This window comes from Electrophorus electricus, chromosome 2 (genome assembly GCF_013358815.1).
Source record: "Electrophorus electricus isolate fEleEle1 chromosome 2, fEleEle1.pri, whole genome shotgun sequence".
NCBI lineage: Eukaryota > Metazoa > Chordata > Actinopteri > Gymnotiformes > Gymnotidae > Electrophorus > Electrophorus electricus.
Window position 1 is genome coordinate 33,419,592 of NC_049536.1, and position 22,908 is coordinate 33,442,499.

At 36.8% G+C, this 22,908-nt stretch overlaps 5 protein-coding genes across 6 annotated transcripts in view; all 5 read right to left on the minus strand.

Moving 5' to 3' along the window:
• Window positions 1–1,869: 1,869 nt before the first annotated feature.
• hoxd9a (homeobox D9a) lies at window positions 1,870–4,960 on the minus strand. Its single transcript, XM_027018063.2, has 2 exons — window positions 3,359–4,960; window positions 1,870–3,027 (listed from the first exon to the last, which is right to left on the minus strand). The coding sequence occupies exons 1-2, from the start codon at window positions 3,903–3,905 to the stop codon at window positions 2,783–2,785; spliced, it is 792 nt and encodes a 263-aa protein (XP_026873864.2). The 5' UTR covers window positions 3,906–4,960; the 3' UTR covers window positions 1,870–2,782.
• Window positions 4,961–5,921: 961 nt separating this feature from the next.
• hoxd10a (homeobox D10a) lies at window positions 5,922–8,785 on the minus strand. Its single transcript, XM_027018028.2, has 2 exons — window positions 7,474–8,785; window positions 5,922–6,722 (listed from the first exon to the last, which is right to left on the minus strand). Exons 1-2 carry the CDS (start codon window positions 8,201–8,203, stop codon window positions 6,448–6,450), a joined length of 1,005 nt encoding a protein of 334 aa, XP_026873829.2. The 5' UTR covers window positions 8,204–8,785; the 3' UTR covers window positions 5,922–6,447.
• Window positions 8,786–13,089: 4,304 nt separating this feature from the next.
• hoxd11a (homeobox D11a) lies at window positions 13,090–16,472 on the minus strand. Of its 2 annotated transcripts, none has more exons than XM_027018053.2 (3): window positions 16,258–16,472; window positions 14,567–15,236; window positions 13,090–13,840 (listed from the first exon to the last, which is right to left on the minus strand). In XM_027018053.2, the coding sequence occupies exons 2-3, from the start codon at window positions 15,174–15,176 to the stop codon at window positions 13,611–13,613; spliced, it is 840 nt and encodes a 279-aa protein (XP_026873854.1). In that variant the 5' UTR covers window positions 15,177–15,236; window positions 16,258–16,472; the 3' UTR covers window positions 13,090–13,610. The 2 variants fall into 2 exon arrangements, with proteins under 2 accessions (XP_026873854.1, XP_026873855.1); XM_027018054.2 differs by lacking the exon at window positions 16,258–16,472 and having other exon boundaries at window positions 14,567–15,022; window positions 15,122–15,760.
• A 1,580-nt stretch (window positions 16,473–18,052) lies between these two features.
• On the minus strand, window positions 18,053–20,523 carry hoxd12a (homeobox D12a). The gene is made up of 2 exons (XM_027018052.2): window positions 19,454–20,523; window positions 18,053–19,087 (listed from the first exon to the last, which is right to left on the minus strand). The coding sequence occupies exons 1-2, from the start codon at window positions 20,127–20,129 to the stop codon at window positions 18,849–18,851; spliced, it is 915 nt and encodes a 304-aa protein (XP_026873853.2). The 5' UTR covers window positions 20,130–20,523; the 3' UTR covers window positions 18,053–18,848.
• Window positions 20,524–22,885: 2,362 nt separating this feature from the next.
• hoxd13a (homeobox D13a) overlaps window positions 22,886–22,908 on the minus strand; it is a 2,862-nt gene continuing 2,839 nt past the window's right edge. The window contains exon 2 of the mRNA XM_035523542.1: window positions 22,886–22,908. This exon is cut by the window's right edge and continues 1,188 nt beyond it. The gene's annotated coding sequence lies outside the window, so the exon portion shown is untranslated.

The following is a 22,908-nucleotide window of genomic DNA, read 5'->3' on the forward strand; positions in this document are numbered from 1 at the left end:
TGAATTAAATTATAGACCATAAGTCTTATTTGTGAAAAATTAGTGGACTGATATTTTGATATTTTACACCAAATCTAACCTATAATGATCTTATAAAGTTTTAAAGTACAGTTCAATCACACTGGATAAGACTAAATTCTAGCCAATATGTACAGTTTCAGCAGGTCCATTTAACTGTGAAGCGGTTATTGTCTTACACTCTGCTTTGTACAGTTATTGAACTAAACCTTTTTAATCGAAGTCTAACTTATTATTGAAGTCTAAATGTTAGCAAAAATAGAACGCGCTGTATCCTTTTAACATAGATTCGGATCCATATCGAGTGCAGCACGTTTTGCTATTTGCGGAATTTTTTATTTAACTGTTCATTCACCCCATATTTACTGCATAGAAGAAAAATATGCATATAGAAAAAGAATTAATTAAACGTGTGCTTGCTAAACAACTACGGCCATACTCAAACTAGAATGCGTTATAAGTAGGCCTAAGTAAGTAGGCTATGTAAAAGTACAATTAGGACTGCATTTTTTTTTTTACTTGATACTACATACTACAAAAATCACTGTGGTTGTGGGAGGGTAGTAAGAACAATCTGTAAGGTAAGATCTATCTATCTATCTATCTATCTATCTATCTATCTATCTATCTATCTATCTATCTATCTATCTATCTATCTATCTATCTATCTATCTATCTATCTATCTATCTATCTATCTATCTATCTATCTAAATCTGATTTGCTATGTTCATGATTTGCCGCGCAATATCAAAATGATCACTTCATTCAACACCATCCTTATAATGTGTAACAGTGTCTTAAACTTTAGCAACTGCGTCTGATTTTGCTCACGAGCTGTTCCTGCAGTAAGTTAGGTATAACAGTTTGGCAAAAACGTGCCTTGTATTTATCCGCACCCACTTATATGAAATTAAGACGTTGTTTATGTACACTTTATAACATGCTTGTTTATCCTAAAACACATCCAGTGGTCTATATTGCCCTCTAGCGGTAAAAATGTCCACATTCGTACCACTTTTCATTAATTGATAAGTTAAGTTACAATGACTCTCCCGTTGCAGGTCGATTAACACCAAGAACTGAAATAAACACTTGGGTTATATGTGCTCAGAGGGTGTAATAAATGCATTATTGGTTCAATATTATATTAGTATTAGGCTTATCCAGAAAATGCGTCCAGTTTGCTTACTGTTTTAATGAAAGTTTGACTGTTTAGGAGGAAGAGGAGAGTATTAGAGCACTATCTTTTGACTATAATAACAGTGTAAATGCTTTTGATAGGTTTTTATCAGTATTCTAAAACGAATCTTCCTCTGCTGGAAATGTACGTATTTGTTAGTCGAAACTAGAATTTCAAGCGACAGTCAAAGTTAAGTGTTACCGCCCCTCTGTGGAAATGTATTTGGTGAATAAACGTGACTTTCTGTGTGTTGGGGGTCGATTTCTTTTCAGTCTACCCGACAGACAATTTATCGACCAGACACCCCGTAGAAAAGTGGCTGCATTTTTGTTGGTCAGTAACAGACACAAACACCCAACTAGAACGTTTTCAAAGCGGAGTGCAATTACTGTTTTCGACCATAAACTCATTTAGACCAGACGTCTAGCCATCTCTTTGGGTTTATTGGAGCCCGTTTCTTCCTGCTCTAAAGTAATTCTAAAGCAACTCTTGAAAATAAATTAGGGCTCTCTACAACACATATTTATCAATCATGAATGGTTTATTAGGCCTACTGATGCACCATAACAATAAGCGTTATTTCTTGTGCTCAGTATTAAATGGAATTTTCCTTTGGACATTGGACTTTGGACTAAAGTGGATTTTTTTCAATGATGCAACACGCAGAATATGCAGTCCAAGCGCTTCGTATTTATTAGTGAACATTCGGTTCAAAAAGCGAAAAACAGATTTTGTTCAACCTCATCCAGAGCGTGCACATTCGTTGTCTAAAAAAGGTTTTAAAAACTCGGCAAGCTATGTTGACCCATCATCCGGGCCCTGTATGATTCATTTAGAGTTTTGCAGTGCATATAAGTGCTTTCTTCGTTAATAACGAATACACAGTTTAACACTGTTGTGAGAATGGAAAGGAAACACGTAGTTCATTCATTTCTACCAAGAGGACGCTCTCGGCCACCAGTAAATGCGACTGTGAATCCACGTAGTGTTATAGTTTTCTTTACGTAACTGATGTAGATAAATGTGCCTTAGCGCAAAAGGTCCCTGGATGTTGGACCATTGGTCTAGTTTCCAACGACATTTTAGAATCTAAATAAATTGAACAAAAACGTGATAAACCCCAGAATTTAGGGGTTAATTTAGGCCGTAGTTGCTTGGTCTACTTAATTTATACTATATTGGTGTAGGGGGTCTGCACTATATTCTAAGCTCAATGAATAGGCAAATCGATTCCTCCCACAATGCCCTATACACCATTAAGATTAATTAGTCTTACACCCAACGTCAAAACACGTCTAACATGCGCGTGCACACTGCTTGCGTGCACAGCTGTTGAAGAAGCAAGACACTCGTGTCTGAAAAAAAATCCTGTATTTGTTTCAAGGACAAACCATTTAAAAATATTTTAAGACTCATTATAAGCTATATAGCCAATCCAAGGTAACTCTAATGTAAGATTATTTCCATAAATGACGGACTTGGACACCCAAAAATAATGACGCCCCGGCTCGGATCTACACTTAACATATTACACATATACAGAAAGGACACTTGGCGAGGCGTGCATCCGGCAACACTGATATTCATTGCGAGTCCTTACTGCTCCGCTCTCTGTTCATCTTCTTCATTTTCATTCTTCTGTTCTGGAACCAGATCTTAACCTGCCTCTCGGTCAAATTCAAAATCCGCGCAACTTCGTAACGGCGATCTCTTGTCAGATACATGTTATAAAGAAACTCCTTCTCCAGTTCTAGAGTCTGGTATTTTGTGTAGGGACATCGTTTCTTTCTCGTTGAACGAGCGTGAATCCAGTTTGCTGCTGGATTCTCTGTAAAATATAAAAAAGGAAGAAGGACAAGGGTACAAAAGGAAAACAACTGGATAAACCACATAAAATGCAATTTCCACATAAAATAATGAACTGATCTATATTTTTCTTAATCTGGCTAAATGATTAGCGATGGTCATAACTGATTGTGTGAATGCAGATATTATACTAGCTTGTTTTAAATACCCGGTTTACAGCTATCGGCTGTACATTTCTTTGGGCCCGTGGTAAGAGTTCAGACACTTTTATTGGTTAGTAAAACCTCCAGCTTTACACACCCTGCTCGTACAGTTCTGACGTTGTAAATCACGGGGCAATTTCTTTTACTTACTTGGGTCAAGTTGTTGTTTCTCGTCTTTGAGTTCGCTTTGACTCGAAATATCATTGCCAGCGTTTTCTTTGGTAGCTTTCTCTGCACACTCCGGCACCGCGCTGCAGCTGTAATCGGGTGCTCCCGTAGCCTCTGCTTCGAACACTGAGCTCTCAGTCCTTTTCGACGGTAAACTTTCAGCCTTTGTCCCGCAATGTCGACTAGGCGAATGAAAACCGGGGAACGACACATGGTTTGAGATTGGATCGACCCAGGATCGTACATATCTGTTGTCTGTACAGGCGATATGGGACTGGTGAACGTACGGATGGTAAATTCCGGATACTGTAGCCGTAGACGGTGAATGAACCGAGGACCAGGACGTAGGAAATACAGCTGTCTTGGGAGCAAAACTGCAAGATGCAAAATCAGTATTTTCCCCTACACCTGATGGCCTGGAAGACACAGAATGCGAGCTCTGGACATATCGCGCTCCATAGACATCCTCCGCCTCGTGCCCCATTATAGAGTCCACATAATAGTTGCTAAGAGTTGAACTAGTCGACATATTTGGATCCCTTCGTAGTCATATAAAAGGTTACACTGTTACAGAAACCTTGCCTCCGAACAATCATTTAAGTATTTTTGCTGGCTTCATCCTCAGTGATTGGTTACATGAATCACGTGATCATATTTACCAATACAGAGAGTAAATCAATCCGCTGATAACGGTATGTTTGATTTTGTCTTTTAACTGGGCTAAGGATTAAGATTTGATTTTGTAAAAATAGATATAACGGAAGTCCGTTCTGCTGTCCAAAAATGTGTGTTTTAATGTGTTGCTCAAATGGAGATTACTGCGGACTATTTTTTCTTAGTCAGATTAATACACCCATTTATTGCCCTATCGGCTCTCACATTGATACCTGCATAGCAAATTATTCCAGCTGAATATAAAACATTACAAGTTCTCGTCATGAGATATGTCATATACTCAGACCTTGTAAAGTAAGCTATTTTATAGAGTAGTGAGTTTTAAGTCCTCGTAAAATAAATGTAATAACCGGGTTTCTTCGCCGATTCTTATATTTTATAAACGGTCTCTGTTTTTTCAAAGATAAGCCATTACATTTGTAAAGGTAGTGTTGTAAGTTTCACACAGGACGTAATATTTGTATACTGATTGTATGTATGTATTGAGGAGAAGCTCATAATGTTTTTATGTTCTATCAATAAAATCTTTATGAGGTGCATTTGATTATGCATTAATGTGCCCTTAATAAAACGGACCCTTTGCGTTACAAAGTAGAATAGGCCTATGTGTCTATAACTGCATTTAACGAAACCGAAATGTTAAAAAACGTCGATTTATAATCCGCCCCAGATTTGTTTTGATCATTAATTAGAGTCCTCGCCAGTTGGTAAATATTAATACGATTGTATATAGTAATTTGTCAACACTTTTTTGCCAATAACTTTATTATTGTAATGCATGTATTATTCATTATTCTGACAGTTTTTTTTTTATGAACACTGTACTTTGCCTTAGAAAGTAGATAGAAGGACATAATGTGATAAAGAGGTGAATATTTTCAAATGTGGACTTATTGAGAGAATTGTATTACAGCATATGATTTTTGTCTTTTCCTTATAAAATATGCATGTGAGCAAGCAGTGCGTGCAGTTGTGTGTGTGTGTGTGTGTGTGTGTGTTTGTGTGCGCGCGCGCGCGCGTCACTGAGAAAGAGCTAGACAAAGTTCACAAGTGAAACCGTCTTAAAAATAAAAAAAGGAAATATAAAATTCTTAATTTGGGGTGGAGGTTCCAGTGCAACATTTGCAACATTTGTTTTTGACAACACATAGATTGTGTTGTAGTATGTTATATACTCCACGTACCAATCCCAAATAGGCCTCTTATCTGTGATTAAGGTGTCCATTTTCTGCGTATGAAATAAGAGTCAGGCTATATTTGCGTTCGAAGGCACACCGTATGATATGTTAACTATAATTTCTACAGGGTTGTTTATATTATGCAAGAGTTTAAAATGCAATCCATTTATAAATTCATAAGTCGGTTCTCAAAATAAAATTCTAATTATTAATTAACTGTAACTGTGAATTTTAACTGTACATGAACAAGGTCTTTATTGTTTAAATGTAACTGTTTCGCAAAAGGAACACGAACACAGACATCTAAGATTCCCTATTTACGATTACAAAAACGTATTGGTTTTATTTTGACATTCATGATCAACATTTGAGTTGACGCATCGCGTATGTGACTAATGTTTTTAATGCTTAAAAAGTGGGGTTTCTTTAAAAGTAGGCTGTTTTGTAAATCGTTACAACTTGGCATTATTTACGAATACACCATTCAAGCCAATAACCTTAAACGTAACCCGTAATATGTATTTTTGAGGTAGAATTACACCAATGAAAAAATATTGAAAAAATAAAATCTATTTTACATAGACAAAAAGAGCGACAAAACCAGACCATTAATGTTTAAAGTTCGTGTCATATTTCACGCCGTGTGGTTTGGACTTTAGTGGGGGTTATATGAAACATTGATTACATAAAGATCTATTTTGACAATCTATTTATTACAGGATACATGCCACAAACATGCACTGGAGGTACATATTTTAACAACAGATATCACACGTACTATACAGAACCTTATACACGGAAATATTTCGCATAGGCTAAATCTACACGTTCCGTCGAAGAAGAATGGACAGTCTTCACTGAAAAACAGTATATGTGCTTTTCGTCTAAAGTCATGTTTTCCATTAATCTCAGTGTTGTCCCGTACGTCATTATCTTTTGTCTCCAACGAAAACAAATACACAACGATTTTGTGTTTCTGCCACGTTTCATACGTTAAGACCACTCCATACCCTGTGGAATACAAGCTATATACAAAACATCATTTTATGCCACTTGAATACAATCAAGTAAAAAAAGCAATTCCGACGTAACAACAATCACAGTATCTGAACGTGAAAAAGAAATGAAACCATGTCCCTGGTTCCTCAGCATCACGTTAGAATATTTTCAAACAGACACGAAGACGCAGGGGTTGAGTCGGGTAGTTCACGTCTGTGTTCATGAAAAAGTGAGATTGGAAGTGAGTTCCCGGATTCGGTTTTCTCTGCTCATCTTCTTAAGCTTCATTCTGCGGTTTTGGAACCAAATCTTCACTTGTCTGTCAGTGAGGTTGACGCTCTTACTGATCTCTAGACGGCGCTCTCGAGTCAGGTACATGTTGAATAAAAACTCCTTTTCTAATTCCAAGGTCTGGTGTTTTGTATAGGGACATCTCTTTTTTCTTCCACTCTTTGCAGTTAACCAGTTGCTCGTCGGTGTGTCTGGTTTGCACTCTGGAAAACAAACAGATGCAGACAGGGGAATTACTCAGCACGAATGTCCCGCTGTTTGCCGCTTCTTTATTACTCACCTACAGCAGACACAAATACAACTCCTCAGATCTCAGTGAATACGCTCATACAGGCAGAATATGACACTCTCATTTATTATAATCCTGTAGACCATTATAACGTGCACGAAAGCTCTCTGATCGTGGCTGATGTGTTTTACGTTATGTTCGCTGTGCACAACAAGGATTTTTAAAGGCATTGCATGTTCTAAAACAAAAGTGGATTTATATATAATCACGCGAACACAAATGGCTAACCTACTGTGTCTTATTCCAGGTTAAGTTCCAATGACAATATGCTCATATACTTATTCTCACACCAGCAAGATGACCAAAATTTAAAGACGGATGAAAACAGTGTTTTCTTATAGTAACAAAATATTAGAATGTGTATCTCTGGAAATCAGTTAAAAATAAAATGGATGTCGTTGTGTTGTAAAGAATTTGTTGTCCAAGTACATTTCGCTGACTCGCACACCGTCCAAATAAAAGAGGCTTAAAAGCAACCGGTAACAAAAGGTGGCTATTCTATGTTAACGCACGGCGTCGTTTCCTGTAAAGTCTTTTACTGCAACCTGAGTAAGCCTCTCATTAAACATTACGACTTTCGGGTTGTTTGTGTTTTATATTGGGTTTTATGAGGCTGGAGCGTTCGTATTACACCGCGACGCGATTAATCCTTTTATTGTACCCACCTTTCGCTTCCTTGTGTGGCAATTCCGGGCTGGAGGCAGACGCCTCAGTAGAGCAATTCTTCTCCTCCTGAGAACTTGCCTTTGGCTCCGTACTCTGCACGGCGGTTGGAGTCCTCGTCTCCCGATCCTGCTGTATCTCGGGGACTTTCTTTTCCACTTCGACAAAGGGCGTAGAATGCGGTTTGGGAGTCAGTCGGTTTAGCTGCATCAACGTATTGGGACTAGTCGTCTCGTGGCTATATTCCTGACTTTTCGCCGTAGTGTAAGTTTGGCTCAGTCTGAAATAACCGGGGACCGGAATCTCTGGACCTTCAGCGGTACACGGGTCGGAGATGAGATTTGAGTACGCGGGCATCTCGGACGAGTTGACCTTTGCTCTCTTGTCGGAGTACATACAGCAGTTGCTCTCTTCTTTTATGTTTTGTGAAAACGTGCAAGTGGGCATCTGGTTAGATGGTTGTTCTATTCGGCAGGATCTACTCGGATCTACCCAGTTATCAATCTGAGGTATGTACGAGTGGACGTTCATGCCCATATTTTGGTGGTTTACTTCCCCCCGTTTGCCAAGAGACGGCAGGAGTCCACACGTTTGCATTCCATAACTCCCCAATTCTGCACTGGATGCCACATACATGTTGCTGCTGGAATAGAAACTATCTGTTCTGCACGCACCAATCAAAGAATCTACCAAAAACGTGTTAGCAGCAGGAGAGTTGTTGGGAAAGGACATTTTGGAGAGGTTTTAAAGAAGACAGAGGTGTCCTTTGTAGGCTGACATATCTAGCAAAACAATCCCCGTGTAACCCAGAGGGTCTCTCTGCAACCACATGACAATCTCACCAATGAAATTTGAAAATGGCCTTGAGACGCAGGCTGTTCCCCGTCACGTGTGCGCACTGGCACATGATTTGAAGTTTCAGACGTGGTCAACAGCGACACCTAGAACACGGACTTGAAATTGGTTCCGAGACGGACAAAGGGCTAAGGGCATTTCAAAATCTCTCTCTGCTTGACATACAATTAAAAAAAATCCAAAGATTTGGGAAGCATAGATGCAGTTGTACTGACTAATAGGACAACAACAGTAAACTATGCTCGCAAGCACATCCATTTCGAAATCCAAATCAAGTTCAAGATGAAAAATATTTCGTGTGGTATTTCGACCATATAGACCATTAAAAGATTGTAAGACGGATTGTAAGACCATTGTAAGACGGAAGATAGGGTAGATATGGTACGCTTGTACGATTGTAGTGATCAGGAAACTATAGATATGTGCTGTCACCTTAAAGATTACGTGTACTTAACAACACTGTAGTACCTGAAAACTATATATATATATATATATATATATATATATATATATATATATATATATATATATATATATATATATATATATATAATATTTATATATATATATTATCACACACACACACACACACACACACACACACACATATAATACATTTTTAAAAAATGTAAGAAATACCTTTCTTACTAACAGAAAATTACGAGGTACAACGGACAACATTATATATTAGTCACTCTAGCATACATTCTCTCTCTCTCTCTCTCTCTCTCTCTCTCTCTATATATATATATATACATATATATATATATATATATATATATATATATACATATATATATATATATATATATATATATATATATATATATATATATATATATATATATATATATATATATAAACATGATATGATAGTCACTCCATGATACATTATATATGTATTTTTTATTATTTATTCCCTTTTTTATTTCTGGCGCACGCATCTACAAAATCTGGCTAAATGTATTCATTTGTTCAGAGATATATAGACGACACACGCGAGCGATGCATGCTGTGCTTTTTGCTAATGTCCTTCCTCCGAAAGCCTCCTGTGAACTTTATTCCTGGCTCAGACTGCACCGCTCAACAAGGCTAATTTGTGAAACAACAACAATAGCGATAATAAGACAATATTCAGAAGCAGTATTTGGTATTTAACTTAAAACGTGTTTATGTTGGCTATATGATTTTGTTTTATACAAATGAGTCTAATTAATAAATTACTTCATGATTCAGATTATTCACCTTAATCTAGTGTACAGAAACTTTGTTTGCACCGTTTCAGGATTAGGAAAATGACTTATTTTGGTTTAAAATGTCTCTGAGAACTGGTTTAAAAGACTACTCTTTTAAAATAGGTTTCCCTCCAGCCGTGTGGTAAACACGTTCATTGTTAATTATGTGTGATCGTGGTTTGATGCGTGTTCAACACTTATCAGTCAACCACAACAAAATGCTTCAAATATCACCGGGACAGATGCTTATGTTAGAACCCAAAAGTAAAAAAATAAGCATGTATAAGAATTAAAGTGCAAAAATAAATATCGACATACTTAAACGTGTTTTTTTTCTCATTTGAAGGTTCTAGAAATCGAGTACTGTAGTAAGTGTGTCTAGACGTAGGAATACATTTCGATAAAACAAATTTTCACTTTTTGCAATTCAGGTCTGTTTCTGACTGCAAATTGTGCATGAAAGGAAGAACAGACTTAAATGTTGCATCTGAAATGGACTTTGTAGAATAAATGGTTTTTAAAAATACTATTATTTTCGAACAAAGGGGCATAAAATGTAATCTAAACAGAGCCATTGCGTATCTGTTGGTCAGCAATCATTTTTACATTTGATACCTGTTAATATACGTGTAGTCCACATTTTTGCAATATGCTAATCTTGATTTAATAACACCAAGAAATGTGCGTATATCTGTTTGCAAAGCTGATGCGTACACAAACAGCTGGAAAATGTACGTAATCAAAAGAAGCCCGCATTTCATTCTAGTAAATGTTGATAGGGTATTGATTACGTTATTTAAAAATTAATCAACTGATTTTATTATGACATTTGATAACAATATATATGAATGATATGAATAGTTATTTTAAACACAAGATATAAGGTGTAAAAGGTATGCCAAACAATCTTTAAGATCGGGGCTGCTTAACGTAGACTGGGCTATTGCAAAAAATCTAAAATTAGACATTTCAGATGATGTATTTTAATCCATTTATATATTTTGCACTTTAAAGTGCAATGACTTGTTTTATGCAACATGCTTACGCTGCTGTGGGGTTAAATATATATTGCATTTAGTATTAACCAAAGGTTGAGTTATTTTTAATGCTCTTGATATGTTATTATTTTCGGATATCCTTAATAAAACTTGTATAGGCAATTTCCATATACTGGGAGATCTTATCGATGATTCGATAGCACATCTGAATCTAATTGTAAATATCTTACCCAAATTATAAAAGGTCTATTACAGAACGTTTATATTGTGACTTTTTTGCTACACATAAATAGGTTTAGTAAACTACAATTATTTTCAAATTATCAGGCAAAGATGACAGTAAATATTTTACTTAATTATATATTATTATAATTCAGTATTTCGTGTTCCTTGCGTTGTGTATGCACGTACACATGTACACAGATTATTAGAATAATTTACTGATGCCGCCCCTTTTCTCTGTTATTAACACAACATAACATTCATCTAAAGATAAATGATTAGTCAAGATGTTTAATAAACGTTTAGAAATTAGAGCTACATTAATTCTCTGATATATAGCAATAGAGCCTACGATAACAGTCTTCTCAAACATCCTAGGGTTTGGAATTTTCTTTTTTGGGGAGGTGTGGTGGAAAAATATCGACTATATAGTCTACTTATGTATGTATTTAAATTGCATTTAAAAGAGTGCAAAATGACATTGTTCGTACAAAACTTCAGATGAATTAACTTTGAATTTCAGTTCCTTCAATCAAGATCACAGTAGCTGTAAGACACAAAAGCACGCGCTCAAAACCTGCTGTAAGCGCGCCCCTATGTGGCTGCTAGCTGTACTAACAACTCAGCGAAGACGCAAAGAGAAAAATTCATGTAAATCAACCATTTTACAAATTTAATCAACAAAGCAGGCTATGGCTCACTTTCCAATTTACACGGATTGCCTAATATTATTTTCATCATGAACTCTAGGCATTTTTTGCATGTAGATGACTCGCATATTCAGAAAACAATGACTATTTTTTCATGTGTTGAATAATTTGAAAATTCTAGAAAGAGTACACAGAACAAATAGCCTTTAATTTTATGCCGGACCCTGAAATATTAGCAATCAAGATAGATACGATCATTATTTTACACCAGTCCATAGAACACCTAACAGGTTTATGTGTTAGGTTGACTAATCCAGGGTGTATTTTTAGGATGTATTATTCAGTACTGTACAAAAATAAATAAATACAAATGTTCAAGCTTCCCTGGGGGAAATCTGCGTCGTGACCGATCTATTCATGAAAATGTTTACCATTGCATTAATAGTAAATTTGACACGAGTGAAACAGACCATTCTTTGTTGTATTCGGCTGCGGTTGCATTTCTGAAACGTTTTCTGTGATTTCGCCCCAAACCTTGAGCTAAAGACAAAAGAGAACACATGGTCAAAGAAGCTTTTCAGGAAAGAGGGGTGCTCTTCGTTGGTTACCGCTATTTTGGCCTTAAAAAAAACGCGAGCGTGCTCAGAGCTAAAGTTGAAGGTTGCGGTGGTGTAGCCTGCAAACATAACGACCGGTTTCATTTTTCAGTGTAGACTATAGTAAAGAGCGTTATTTTTATATAATGTTTTCTGTCATTGAGTCACGGCCATGCAACTATTTTAACATCATTATGGGCTTAGTCGATCGGAACCGTGGGCTGAGGAATGTGCTTGTTTTCAATGGAAGGAAGCAGCGCTGTGCAGCCATGTTGGATTATGCTGCACTGCGGTATTTCTCAGAGGGCGTAGTTTCTCATCGAGAACAGCTAAAAGGCGCCTATTCTTATTTAAAAGGGTTAAGGGTGACGACCTTGACATCATGGAAGTTCAAATACGATTTTCATATTTCAAGGCACATTTCAGTGTACGATAATTCAAACGTGGTGGTGGGGATGTTATTATCAACAGTCACGTCTCAGCCTATTCTGACGCAAATGACTGCCTATACTCCACAGCAGCCTGCACACAGAAATTACGTGAGGCGACATCCCAGAATTTCTAATTCAGTGGCCGGGCATTTTCTGTAGTATAGATTACATATTTTTTCGTGAATGCTACTCACTGTCTAGATTGTGCACCGCCACAACCTAGAAAAGAACATCTGTAGCATACAGAGCTTTTGGAGAAGACTCGCATTTGGACTGGCCAGAGGGTACAATGGCCCCCAATTTAGACCTTTACAGCTAGACTTTATTGAACTGTCTAGACACGGTTCAAGGTTTGGTAAACAACTACAGTGTAAAAGAACAAAAACGTATAAACCCGTAAGTCACGTACGGGCTTTCTGGAGTTCCTTTATGCTTGGAGAATGTTGCTCTGCTCCAGGACACCCCTAGACTACACTTCTAAAAACATTACTGTTCTTTAAAATGTCATCGTTTTGGGGGTATCTGAAATATACTTCTAATGTATATTCATGGTTCTATCATTTAAGATGTTGGAAACATTTTTAATTAAATATTTTGCATCTCACCATAAAACACAAGCTTAAGGCAAACCTTCAAAAGAATTTTGACTTTTAATGTTTTATTTAATACACCAATACACGACATGCTACTATCAAACAAATGCATACACAATTCTACTATAATTGAAATATGTATTGATTATTGTAATCAAAATTATTTTTTGCTTACTGCAATGGATGTGACTTACGTAGCCTTCTATGTACCATGTAAATTGCAATAAATAATATACAATGTGGTTACATTTCAGTGGCATTCACCATTAAACAACAGAGTATGAAAAGATTGTCGAGGTACCCTTATTTTGAGAATGTTTGCTTTTTATGGATCAATTTACATTCACCTTAAATAAACGGTGTATAATTTTCACTGAGGTAAGAGTTCTTTCTTCTAGTACCAAATGCTTTGCATAGTTAAAAATATACATCAGACCTAGGAACGGCTTTAGATTGCATGTTTTATTTGGTTGAATGTATAATGTCCCAGCAACATAGTCTGCATAATCATGACACTGGAAGCCATGAACTGGTCTACCAAAGTGGGCAATGTCGTGTTTCAGAATAAAGGGTTTCCAGTGAAGTACTGAAGTCGATCTCGGTTCAGCTTTTTCTCTTTCATCCTTCTGTTCTGGAACCAGATCTTGACTTGCCGGTCTGTAAGGTTTAGCATTCTTGACAACTGTAGACGTTTCTCTTTGTTTATGTAAACGTTGAAAAAGAATTCTCGTTCAAGTTCTCGTATCTGGTATTTTGAATAAGGACACCTCTTTTTTCTGGACTTTGCGCCTACAAAGAGAAATGTAGGTGAGTTAGATTAATAATACATTTGAAATGGGACTTTGCTGGACTGGTCAAACAGCTATTTAACTGACCAACATGTAGACTACATTAAAGCGAACAGTTCCGAATGATTTCTATAACAGCCTTAAGAAACCTAATAAATATAAATCCTCTTTATTCAAATACTCTTTCTAATAAATATTAAACCACAAACAAAAGACACGGACACGAATAATCAGTGCATTTAGAAGAGCAAGGCGCAAATAAATGAACAAACACAATGCACTGACACAAACACGCACGTACGCAGGCGCACACAAATATACGCGCACATGAGCTGTTCTTGTGCGTTTCTATACAATGAAAGTCTCGCAGTTCTGTCTTAAAATCTGCTATTGTATTTGTACATGCTTATGAAACAAATACAGGCGTATAGCAGCAGACATGTTGCGTTAGCACAGACGGCACTTTCCGGCCAGAAGATTATTACAAGCAGCATTAGGCAACATTTGTTCGTTTGTTTTTTTACATTATTTATCTTCTAATTAATTGAAGAGGTGCACAACACGTCGCCAGCATTACCCACCTAAACAGCTTTGCTGTAATAATTTTTTTTTTACAACAGCAAAGTACGTCTTACTAGGTATATAAAATCCTTTGCATGCTTATAAAGCTACACATAAAACTCAAAGTACGAAGCGGCTTTAACCGACGTTTCACGCGTGTACCTACTTGGGCCGTTGCTCTTGCCGTCCCCGCAAGCTGATAGTGAGGATTCATCGTCCGCGGTTTCAGCTGGGTGTCTCTTAGTCTGCTCCGCGCTATCTGGAGAGACTTTATTACATGCGGCATCTCCGGGGACATCAGGCACTACCTTTTGTTTGGGGTGCTCGGGGTTGGGCTTTTCAGCATTGATAGTTTCAAAAAATTGATCAAATCCTTGAGGAAGTACTCCGTTTCTGCCAACATTGGTGAAAAAATTGCACGCCGTGTTTGAGCCGCCGTGGTGGCTGTACATGGAATCGTTTTTAAATATCATTTCCGCCCGGTTTGACGACTGGAGTAGATCTCGATGCATTATCTCCTCCGTTGAATAATAGGAAGCGTAATTGCCCCTGTAATGCCATTTGCTCGGGTGATCCAGTCCATAGTCCCGGAAAGACACTTCACGAACAGGTTGGACTTGAGCTATGTTGGAAGAATATGGAAAATTAACTTGGCACGATGTAGTCTGTGGTAAAAACGACGACACCGACGAGAAATCAGGCGCCGAAACATAGTACGTACAGTTCGGTAAATACATGTTAGAAGCGCAGTTGCTGCGATCATCGTAGTCCGTCATATCTCGGTTTAGCGTCGCGGAGCAGCAATAGGCAGCTTGACTGGGTTAAACTTTGTCCATCTATTGCACCATAGGCGTGTGGACAGGACCCGTGAGGGAGAAAAAATCGGAAACGTAGGCTGACGTGCAATTCATCTTGATCGATTCTTGAGGTAATTGTGTCATGTGATCCGGTAAAGAAATTACCATATATCAATATCAGTCATTAAGAACCGTCTTGAGCAACTCATTGGTAACCGCACACTGCAGGTTATTGGTTGCCTACAATTTTTAATCTCCCACGTTAATCCCCATTTCATTCCATGTTCATAACAAGACATTAGTAAACAATCGCTGAAATGCTGCATTAAAGACCTTGCACCAGAAATATGCTCTGCATATTACAATAAAGAACGTGCAAAACACCATTTTAGTCAGCACATTATAGAGGCTACAATTCTTATGAACTCAATTAAGTTCCCTTTTGTAACTTTTTTTTTTTTCATAAGCACTCACATCACATTTGAAGAGCTATGGGCCGCCACTACGATAACTTTTGTTCCATCTACACGAGACACATGTAGAATCACATAGCTTTCACAGGGTTAAGCCCAATACTCTGTTTTAATAGTAGGCTGATTTTCTTGTTGTTGTTTCTTTCTCAACATCATGTCCAGTCTCCTTTGTCCTGGTTTTAACACCAATCCCCAAAACATTCCTTTTCTGTGACATCATCTTTACATGGGCTAACAGTTTTAAAATGTTTTAAAATAGGCTTTGCTTTCTTTTGTCTTTTTTCCGCTTTTAACCGTGCATCTTAAACGCGCAAAGCTATCTAAATTACCAAGTGTTTATGTTGCTATCTAAATTAAAATATCTAAATTAAGTGTTTATGTTGCTGATGGGTTTAATGTGACAAACTGCAGTAACGTCTAATAATATGTAGTATTGTGGTATAATAGTAATAATAATTTTAAAAAGCAGTAATATAGCAGCAGCAGCAGCAGCAGCAGCAGCAGCAGCAGCAGCAGCAGTAGCAGTAGTAGTAGTAGTAGTAGTAGTAGTAGTAGTATAGTAGTAGTAGTTTCTGGATTTTACTCACTGCACGGTTTGTTTTACTCTAGACGTTGGTTATTCCAAGATCCATTTGTTCCCTTCTTTTTTTGTTGAACATTGCATCTTAACAGATAAAAGACGAAGGTATCCCGGAGTAAGAGACCCTAGATTCACACTGCCAAGTACAAAACAGCTCGTCTGGCTTTGAACGTCTGCGGTCTGAGACAGTGCACACCCGGCAATCACCAATAACCGTCAGCACCCAAATCATTTTATTGCTCAGACAAAGGGATGCGTTCTAGCTGAAATGTCCTGCAAGTTAGGTGGAAGAGACTGCTATCGACAAAACTGGCGCCAAAAGATGTTTCGAAAGCAACATGTAGCCTCTTATTGTTTTTACCGAATAATTAAAATGCAATAACATAATTTTACAAACAGATAAAGTTCAGACTAATCTTAATTATGTTTTAAAGTACTATGTGAAGTATTTGGTAGATTGCACTGTACCCTTTTCTTAACGCCTTACATTGTATGCTGTATCGTTGTGTTAATTTATCTTAACTAAGCGCATGTTAGTTTAATTCAGTTTTCCTGTAATTTGCAAACTAGCCTGAACTGAGATATGTAAATACCTAAACTGAGATATGTAAAGGTACAAGTTAAGATACATACATACACATTGATTAGTCAAAGAATGTTCGGATGCCAAACTAGGAATGCATTGCTAAATTGTTTACTAACTGTAATATAATTTGTTTCACAACCTATGAACTCTTTAAGTTAATCATAAATTAATACAAATGATTTTAAATTATCATTAGCACAGCTTTTGTTAGAGAATCAAAAAAAAAAAAGAAAAAAAGAAAAACAGGTCTTGGAGGCGTTTAACCTGTTCTGCGGGACTATTCATAACAGCTTCGTTGTGAGTATAAACAATATCGTTCAAATGAATCGCATTAAATTGTCCTTTCGTAAAGTGGTATGATAGCTGAATTTGCACTTTCTCAGTTCAAGATTAGACACTAACTTGACATTAACTTTGTTTTGGCGCCCTGTATCTGGTGCGCGCCAACAAACCGTGTCTTGCTGTATTCTCATAAAAGGCACAACAACATTCCTTTTGGCTCTAACTGTAAACTACTTAACTTACTGATCAGATCTTATATATATATATATATATATATATATATATATATATATATATATATATATATATATATATATATATATATATATATATATATATATATATATATATACACACACACACACACACACACACACACACACACACACACACACATACACATGTACATATATATATATATATATATATATATATATATATATATACGTACACACACACACACACACACACACACACACACATTTTATGGCTTTAAAGAGATAATTAAAACTAAATGCTAACAATACCCCTAAGGAGCTAAACCAGTGGGAGTCTCAGTTGGTGGGGTTTACTTTGTAGGCTGATATCATTTTTTTTATATAAGTATCAGCCGTACAATCTAACAGATCTGGATTCATATTTACACAAATAAAAGTGTCCGCCATGTTTCGGTGCGTTTATTTACCCTCCTTGGTCCCTTGATGATGTCTCGTGTAACGTACAGTAACTCATTTTCTTTCGCAAATAATGTTGTCCTTAATAGTGTTTCTGTACACTGCAACGTGCCATGTTAACCCCCAAGTCTCATAATATGCTAACATGCATCTGCATAGTAGACTATTAGCAACTCGCATGCTGCATTTCTATAATACAGTCATAATTGTTCAATAAATGTCATATTAGAAGGATTAATAAGACAGTATCTTAAACATTCACCGTATCTTTTTATATTTAATCAGTTTCATAAATTGAGGTAATTCCAAAAATTACAGTTCTTTTCAGTGACACTGTAGAGGTAACTCTGAAGATATGACAAGTTGCATTCCTATGTAAGACTTAAATCAGGCCTTTTAGAATAAATGTGTTCTAATCCAATTTTATGTAAATGAGGTTATCTATATGCTACGTGATGTATAAGGTGTGAGAGTCCCTGATTTCAGATTTCACCCGAAATTCCATCGACATAAACGAACCTGATCTTAGACACACAAAGCTAACGCTCGTCTATCCGTTATTCATTTTCAGTAACACACGTACAGGTCAAAAACAAGGAATCTCATAAAATCAACATATAGCACACAATCCAGGATTCACATTAGATCTTATAAATAGTTCTAATTTTCGTCTTGAAAATAAAACACAACAAAATCACAAACCCCCCCCCCCCCCAAAAAAAAAGTGTTTTCAAGAAAACTTCTAAAAGTGTTTTCAAGAAATTATTAGAACTGTTGTGTGTTATTTGCATTTTAATTCAATATGTGATGTGATCTGCAGTTAATCAACATTTACATTAAAAGCCGAAAAGTTAACAGGCCTGATGCGAAGAATCAGTGTTTTCATGACCAACTGAAAACCTACAAGCTGTACTGGAATAAATCGCCTGCAAATAAATATCCATATCCTTACAATGGAATTTTATCTTAAAGGTTTCGGATGCAATTAACTACTTAAATCACTCAAGTAAATCATTGCTAAGTGGAAGAGGTCACGAACACCATAACCTTGATTTTTCAGTACATGGTAAATGCATGCTCGCGCATTAACAGTCTTTTCTTTTTCATCCTGCGATTCTGAAACCAGATCTTGACTTGTTGATCACTCAAGTCCAGTCTGTCCGAGAGTTCCTTCCGTTTTTGCCGATTTATGAATTCGTTCATCATAAATTCATTCTCAAGTTCAGCCAGTTGTGGCTTCGTGTAAGGTTTCCTCTTCTTTCTTGCTTTAATTTGTGTAGGCCCCCACGGTACTCCTGGAAAGAAGAAAGCTATAATTACTTTGTGTCTCATACATAAATTGTGTGGGCCTTTAAATCTAAATATATATATTTTCCTTAAAAACAAATTATTAGAGGTGTTCTTTTCTTTCCTTCTTTTAGGAAATAACTCCCCAAAAATATTACATATTTTTAAAATTCGTCATATGCAAAAATTAAGCGAATCTTAAAGAAATACACCTACTGATGATATAACACTGCATGTAATAACTCTACTTAGTGTAACATTCTTAATATGGTACACCAGGCAACAGTAACGTATTTTGTGTTACGTATCTAAAAACATAATATGACATAACTGGTCCATAACTTCCATGGCAGGTGAAAGAAGAAGTTTCCTACCATCGGAAAAGGCTGTTCTGGTGTTCTGAGAACTCGATGAGGTCTGAACTGGGACAATGGCGTGTACCGACTCTTTAATGCCATCAATTATTGCTTGGCTATTTGAATTCACCTCGGCTTGTGTCACCATGTTTTGCAACCGTCTGTCCAAGCCTGAAACTTCATATTTGGTAGAGCCTGCGGGAACTGTGATTCCATGTTCACCGACGAACGCTGTCATTTGACTATCCGGCACCTCTGGTTTGTGGTTTGCATCCTGAAAGTAGCATTTACTGAAGTCCCCCAGCGGACTCTTGCTGTGGTTTTGAGTGCTGGTAGTCACAGTCACTGGGTTAGTGAGGAAACGCTGAGAGTTATCACTAAAGGCGCGGGTCTGTGGCGGGGTTGTGCACGAACTCCGGGAAGTCCACGGGAGCGAGCACACCTCTCTCCTGCCGTAGATCTGCGGGAGGCCGGAATGTTGGGCTCCATTGCCACGCAAATTTGAGAAATGCAAGGCGTCTGGAGAGGGAAAATTCAGTAGAGGACTAACATAGCCAGAACTGAGAAGATTATGCTCACACATTTCTAAGGCGCGCGTCCTAACTATTCTTACAACCGTTTTAGTTACCCCTGAAGAACAAAGCCAAGGTAATTGTTGATTTGTTAAGGCACAGTCACGTGATTTGCAAAACATGTCGCCTAGTCCCGCCCTTGAGCCCTGCCGGCAGTAACCTACAGCAGAATAGCAAATGCATAGATTACGTCATTTTAGGGAAAACATTTCAAAGGCCAACACTGCAACATACCTATTTCTATGTCACATATGATATATCACACGCAGAATAATTTAAAAACTGTTTTCAAATGAAAATTATGCTTTACTATTAAATGTTAGCCCTTTGGTCAGAATTAGCCTATCTACAAAATGTTGTTTGTTAATGACCACATCACATCTGCAATAGGCCTGCGACAATATTGCAATGTTATTTTTATTTGTATTGTTTCTAAGAAGACAATATTGTTAATTAGTAGTTTTTCAGTACTCTTTTTCGATACAGTTGTTAGCTATAATATGATTGATAGATTCACATTGCCCTACTAATCATAGATGAGTGGTAGCTATTTAAAGAACGTGTTTTGTTTTGTTTTTTTAAACCATATCTTGTTTTTCCCGGACTGATTCAGGAACGGTACTTTCATTAAAAAAAACAATTATGTAACGTCTAAAAGGTTCTTAGAGCGCCTTTCAAAGAATTCAAAGAATCGCCAGCCATCTTAACAACCAACTGTTCAAAGAAGATTGTTCAGATTTTGTGTCGAATCATTTTTCATTCCATTTGCATGTTTTGTTTCGGTCATAATAGTTATGTGTTCTGCTTGCTTTCTTTCTATTTAATATAAGATAATATATTATACCACAGACTGCTAAGATAAACTAATCGCAGAAAATGTCTCATTCAAACGAGAGTAAACTACAAGTTCCCTAGCAAAATAAAATAAGCCTGTTCTTGTTATAACATGAGGTATTAGTACTTTTAGCTTTGTTGTATTTGTAGGTCACCACACTGCTTTTATTATTTAACAAGAGAGAATGTTGATGACTTGTCGAGATACGTCTAATATCGACGTTTGTCATAAACGCCTTGCTGTCGCCCAGATACTGCAGATGCTTTCAATATTTACATTTTTGTATTAGAGAGATATTTTACTTATTTTACTAGCCTACTCGTAGCCTAGTTCTACATTAAGGTATGCACGCTAAATGGTTTGACGTATGTAATAAGGAAACAACAACAATAACAGCTGCAACAGCAAAAAATATTGAATAATTAATGTCTACCTCAACGTCTCCATGCTAATAAGAGAGACACGCGTGACCGTCTCTCACTATGGACTCAGGCACAAACTCATATACAAACTTAAGGCTTCTCTCTAACTTCAGGATTCGAGATTCGTGACTGAAACTTTATTCGTATTCTCGTTATCACCAAAGAGGAGAAGGTCCCAATGTAAGTAACAGTTACCAAACGTATATATATATATATATATATATATATATATATATATATATATATATATATATATATAGTTTGTATGCTGCAGGATGGTTTGAAGAAATGCTAAATGTAACATTTGTGGTAAATTGGATACAGAAAAGTTGTGTACTTAAATTTTATAATAAAGTTAATGGGGCAGTTTGAATTATCCTTCGATCCTGTTCCATGCTTATTTTTAAAATTAAGTTTAATGGAATAGACCACCTGTGTAAGATGTGTAGTCTGATGTCAAGTTGGATGTCTTAGACAACTGCGTATTTAGCTTCGAAAACTGATAACTTTCCTATAGGCCCAGCTGAGGATAAGACATTGATCAACAGATGGCAAATCCCACAAGGCGTCTTTACACTGAACTTGAGTAGGCATGGAAACGTGAATGATCAAATTATCTCGTATTAAAGTAAAATAAAAGAAATTGTATACTACATAAGATGCTAAAATGTACATTTCATTCTTAAGGATGACAAGACTGTGTTTAAAAAAGGGATCTTACCTTGGAACGCTATGTCAAACGTTGCTAAAGGATCCCTCAGCAAGACCGAACTAAATAGCTAAGAATTCTAAACACGCCGGAAAGAGAGCAGACAGTTCGGCCTCCCAAGCTTTTACGAGTCTAGTACATTTATGAAAACCGTCAAAAGAGATTCCTTTCGTCTGCTCGAAAGGAAATGCTCGCTCAGGCAGCGCATTTATTTAACAGATAACCAATGTTCATAATCACTGACAATATGACAAATCACAGTTCATGGTCAATGTCTAGGCGCACATTTACCAAAACAAGTCCATTTTATCGCAATATTTTATGGTAGTCTTATGGAGTTATTTTATAATATGCATAAGTAAATTAAAGAATGTTGCTTTGTTCTTCATGAACTCATCACAGTGACCATAACATGGTGATGACGGTGTTGATAATAAAGACCAACGTGGTACTGGATATTTTCTGCAAGAAGGTAAGCGTCGCCGTTAAGTTCTTCCGCGCGCTTTATGGTCACTCAGTCCTACTGGATCTGTACTGAAGTGTTTTGTGACACAGGAAGCTTTTGGGTCTATGATGTAATGCAGCGAGCTTACTTGATAGCATCGTGATATTTTAACGATTCAACAAAATTGCAAAGAAACATCTCCTTTACCTATTTTGTTACTACCATGTTCTCTCGCTTGTATTAAATTCCAAAAACACAGTGGGAATGTATTCTCGTTGAAGTGCATCTGAACTGTAGTTACACAACATGAACAGTAGATGGCAAGATACTTCCACGAGTAGATGTTTTACCATCTATGTCTCTCCTTTCAGTCAAGGTCGAGTCTAAGAATGCGTCTCAAGGTCAACGGTAAATCCAAAATTCGGTGTTTGAGTAAACATTTTGAAACTGCTCCGAAACGCCGCCTTGGGAGCTTTAATATAATTAGCGG

What these genes read in the sequence shown, in the direction of transcription:
- hoxd9a (XM_027018063.2), bottom strand. Translation starts at nt 3,905, where the DNA reads ATGTCGACTAGTTCAACTCTTAGCAACTATTATGTGGACTCTATAATG. An exon ending in GAAACAACAACTTGACCCAA is followed by an intron (nt 3,028 to 3,358) that starts GTAAGTAAAAGA and finishes TATATTTTACAG; the next exon opens with AGAATCCAGCAGCAAACTGG.
- hoxd11a (XM_027018053.2), bottom strand. Translation starts at nt 15,176, where the DNA reads ATGACGGACTACGATGATCGCAGCAACTGCGCTTCTAACATGTATTTA. An exon ending in CGGCAAGAGCAACGGCCCAA is followed by an intron (nt 13,841 to 14,566) that starts GTAGGTACACGC and finishes TTCTCTTTGTAG; the next exon opens with GCGCAAAGTCCAGAAAAAAG.
- hoxd12a (XM_027018052.2), bottom strand. Translation starts at nt 20,129, where the DNA reads ATGTTTTGCAAATCACGTGACTGTGCCTTAACAAATCAACAATTACCT. An exon ending in CAGAACAGCCTTTTCCGATG is followed by an intron (nt 19,088 to 19,453) that starts GTAGGAAACTTC and finishes TCTTCTTTCCAG; the next exon opens with GAGTACCGTGGGGGCCTACA.
- hoxd10a (XM_027018028.2), bottom strand. Translation starts at nt 8,203, where the DNA reads ATGTCCTTTCCCAACAACTCTCCTGCTGCTAACACGTTTTTGGTAGAT. An exon ending in GCCACACAAGGAAGCGAAAG is followed by an intron (nt 6,723 to 7,473) that starts GTGGGTACAATA and finishes TTTGTTTTCCAG; the next exon opens with AGTGCAAACCAGACACACCG.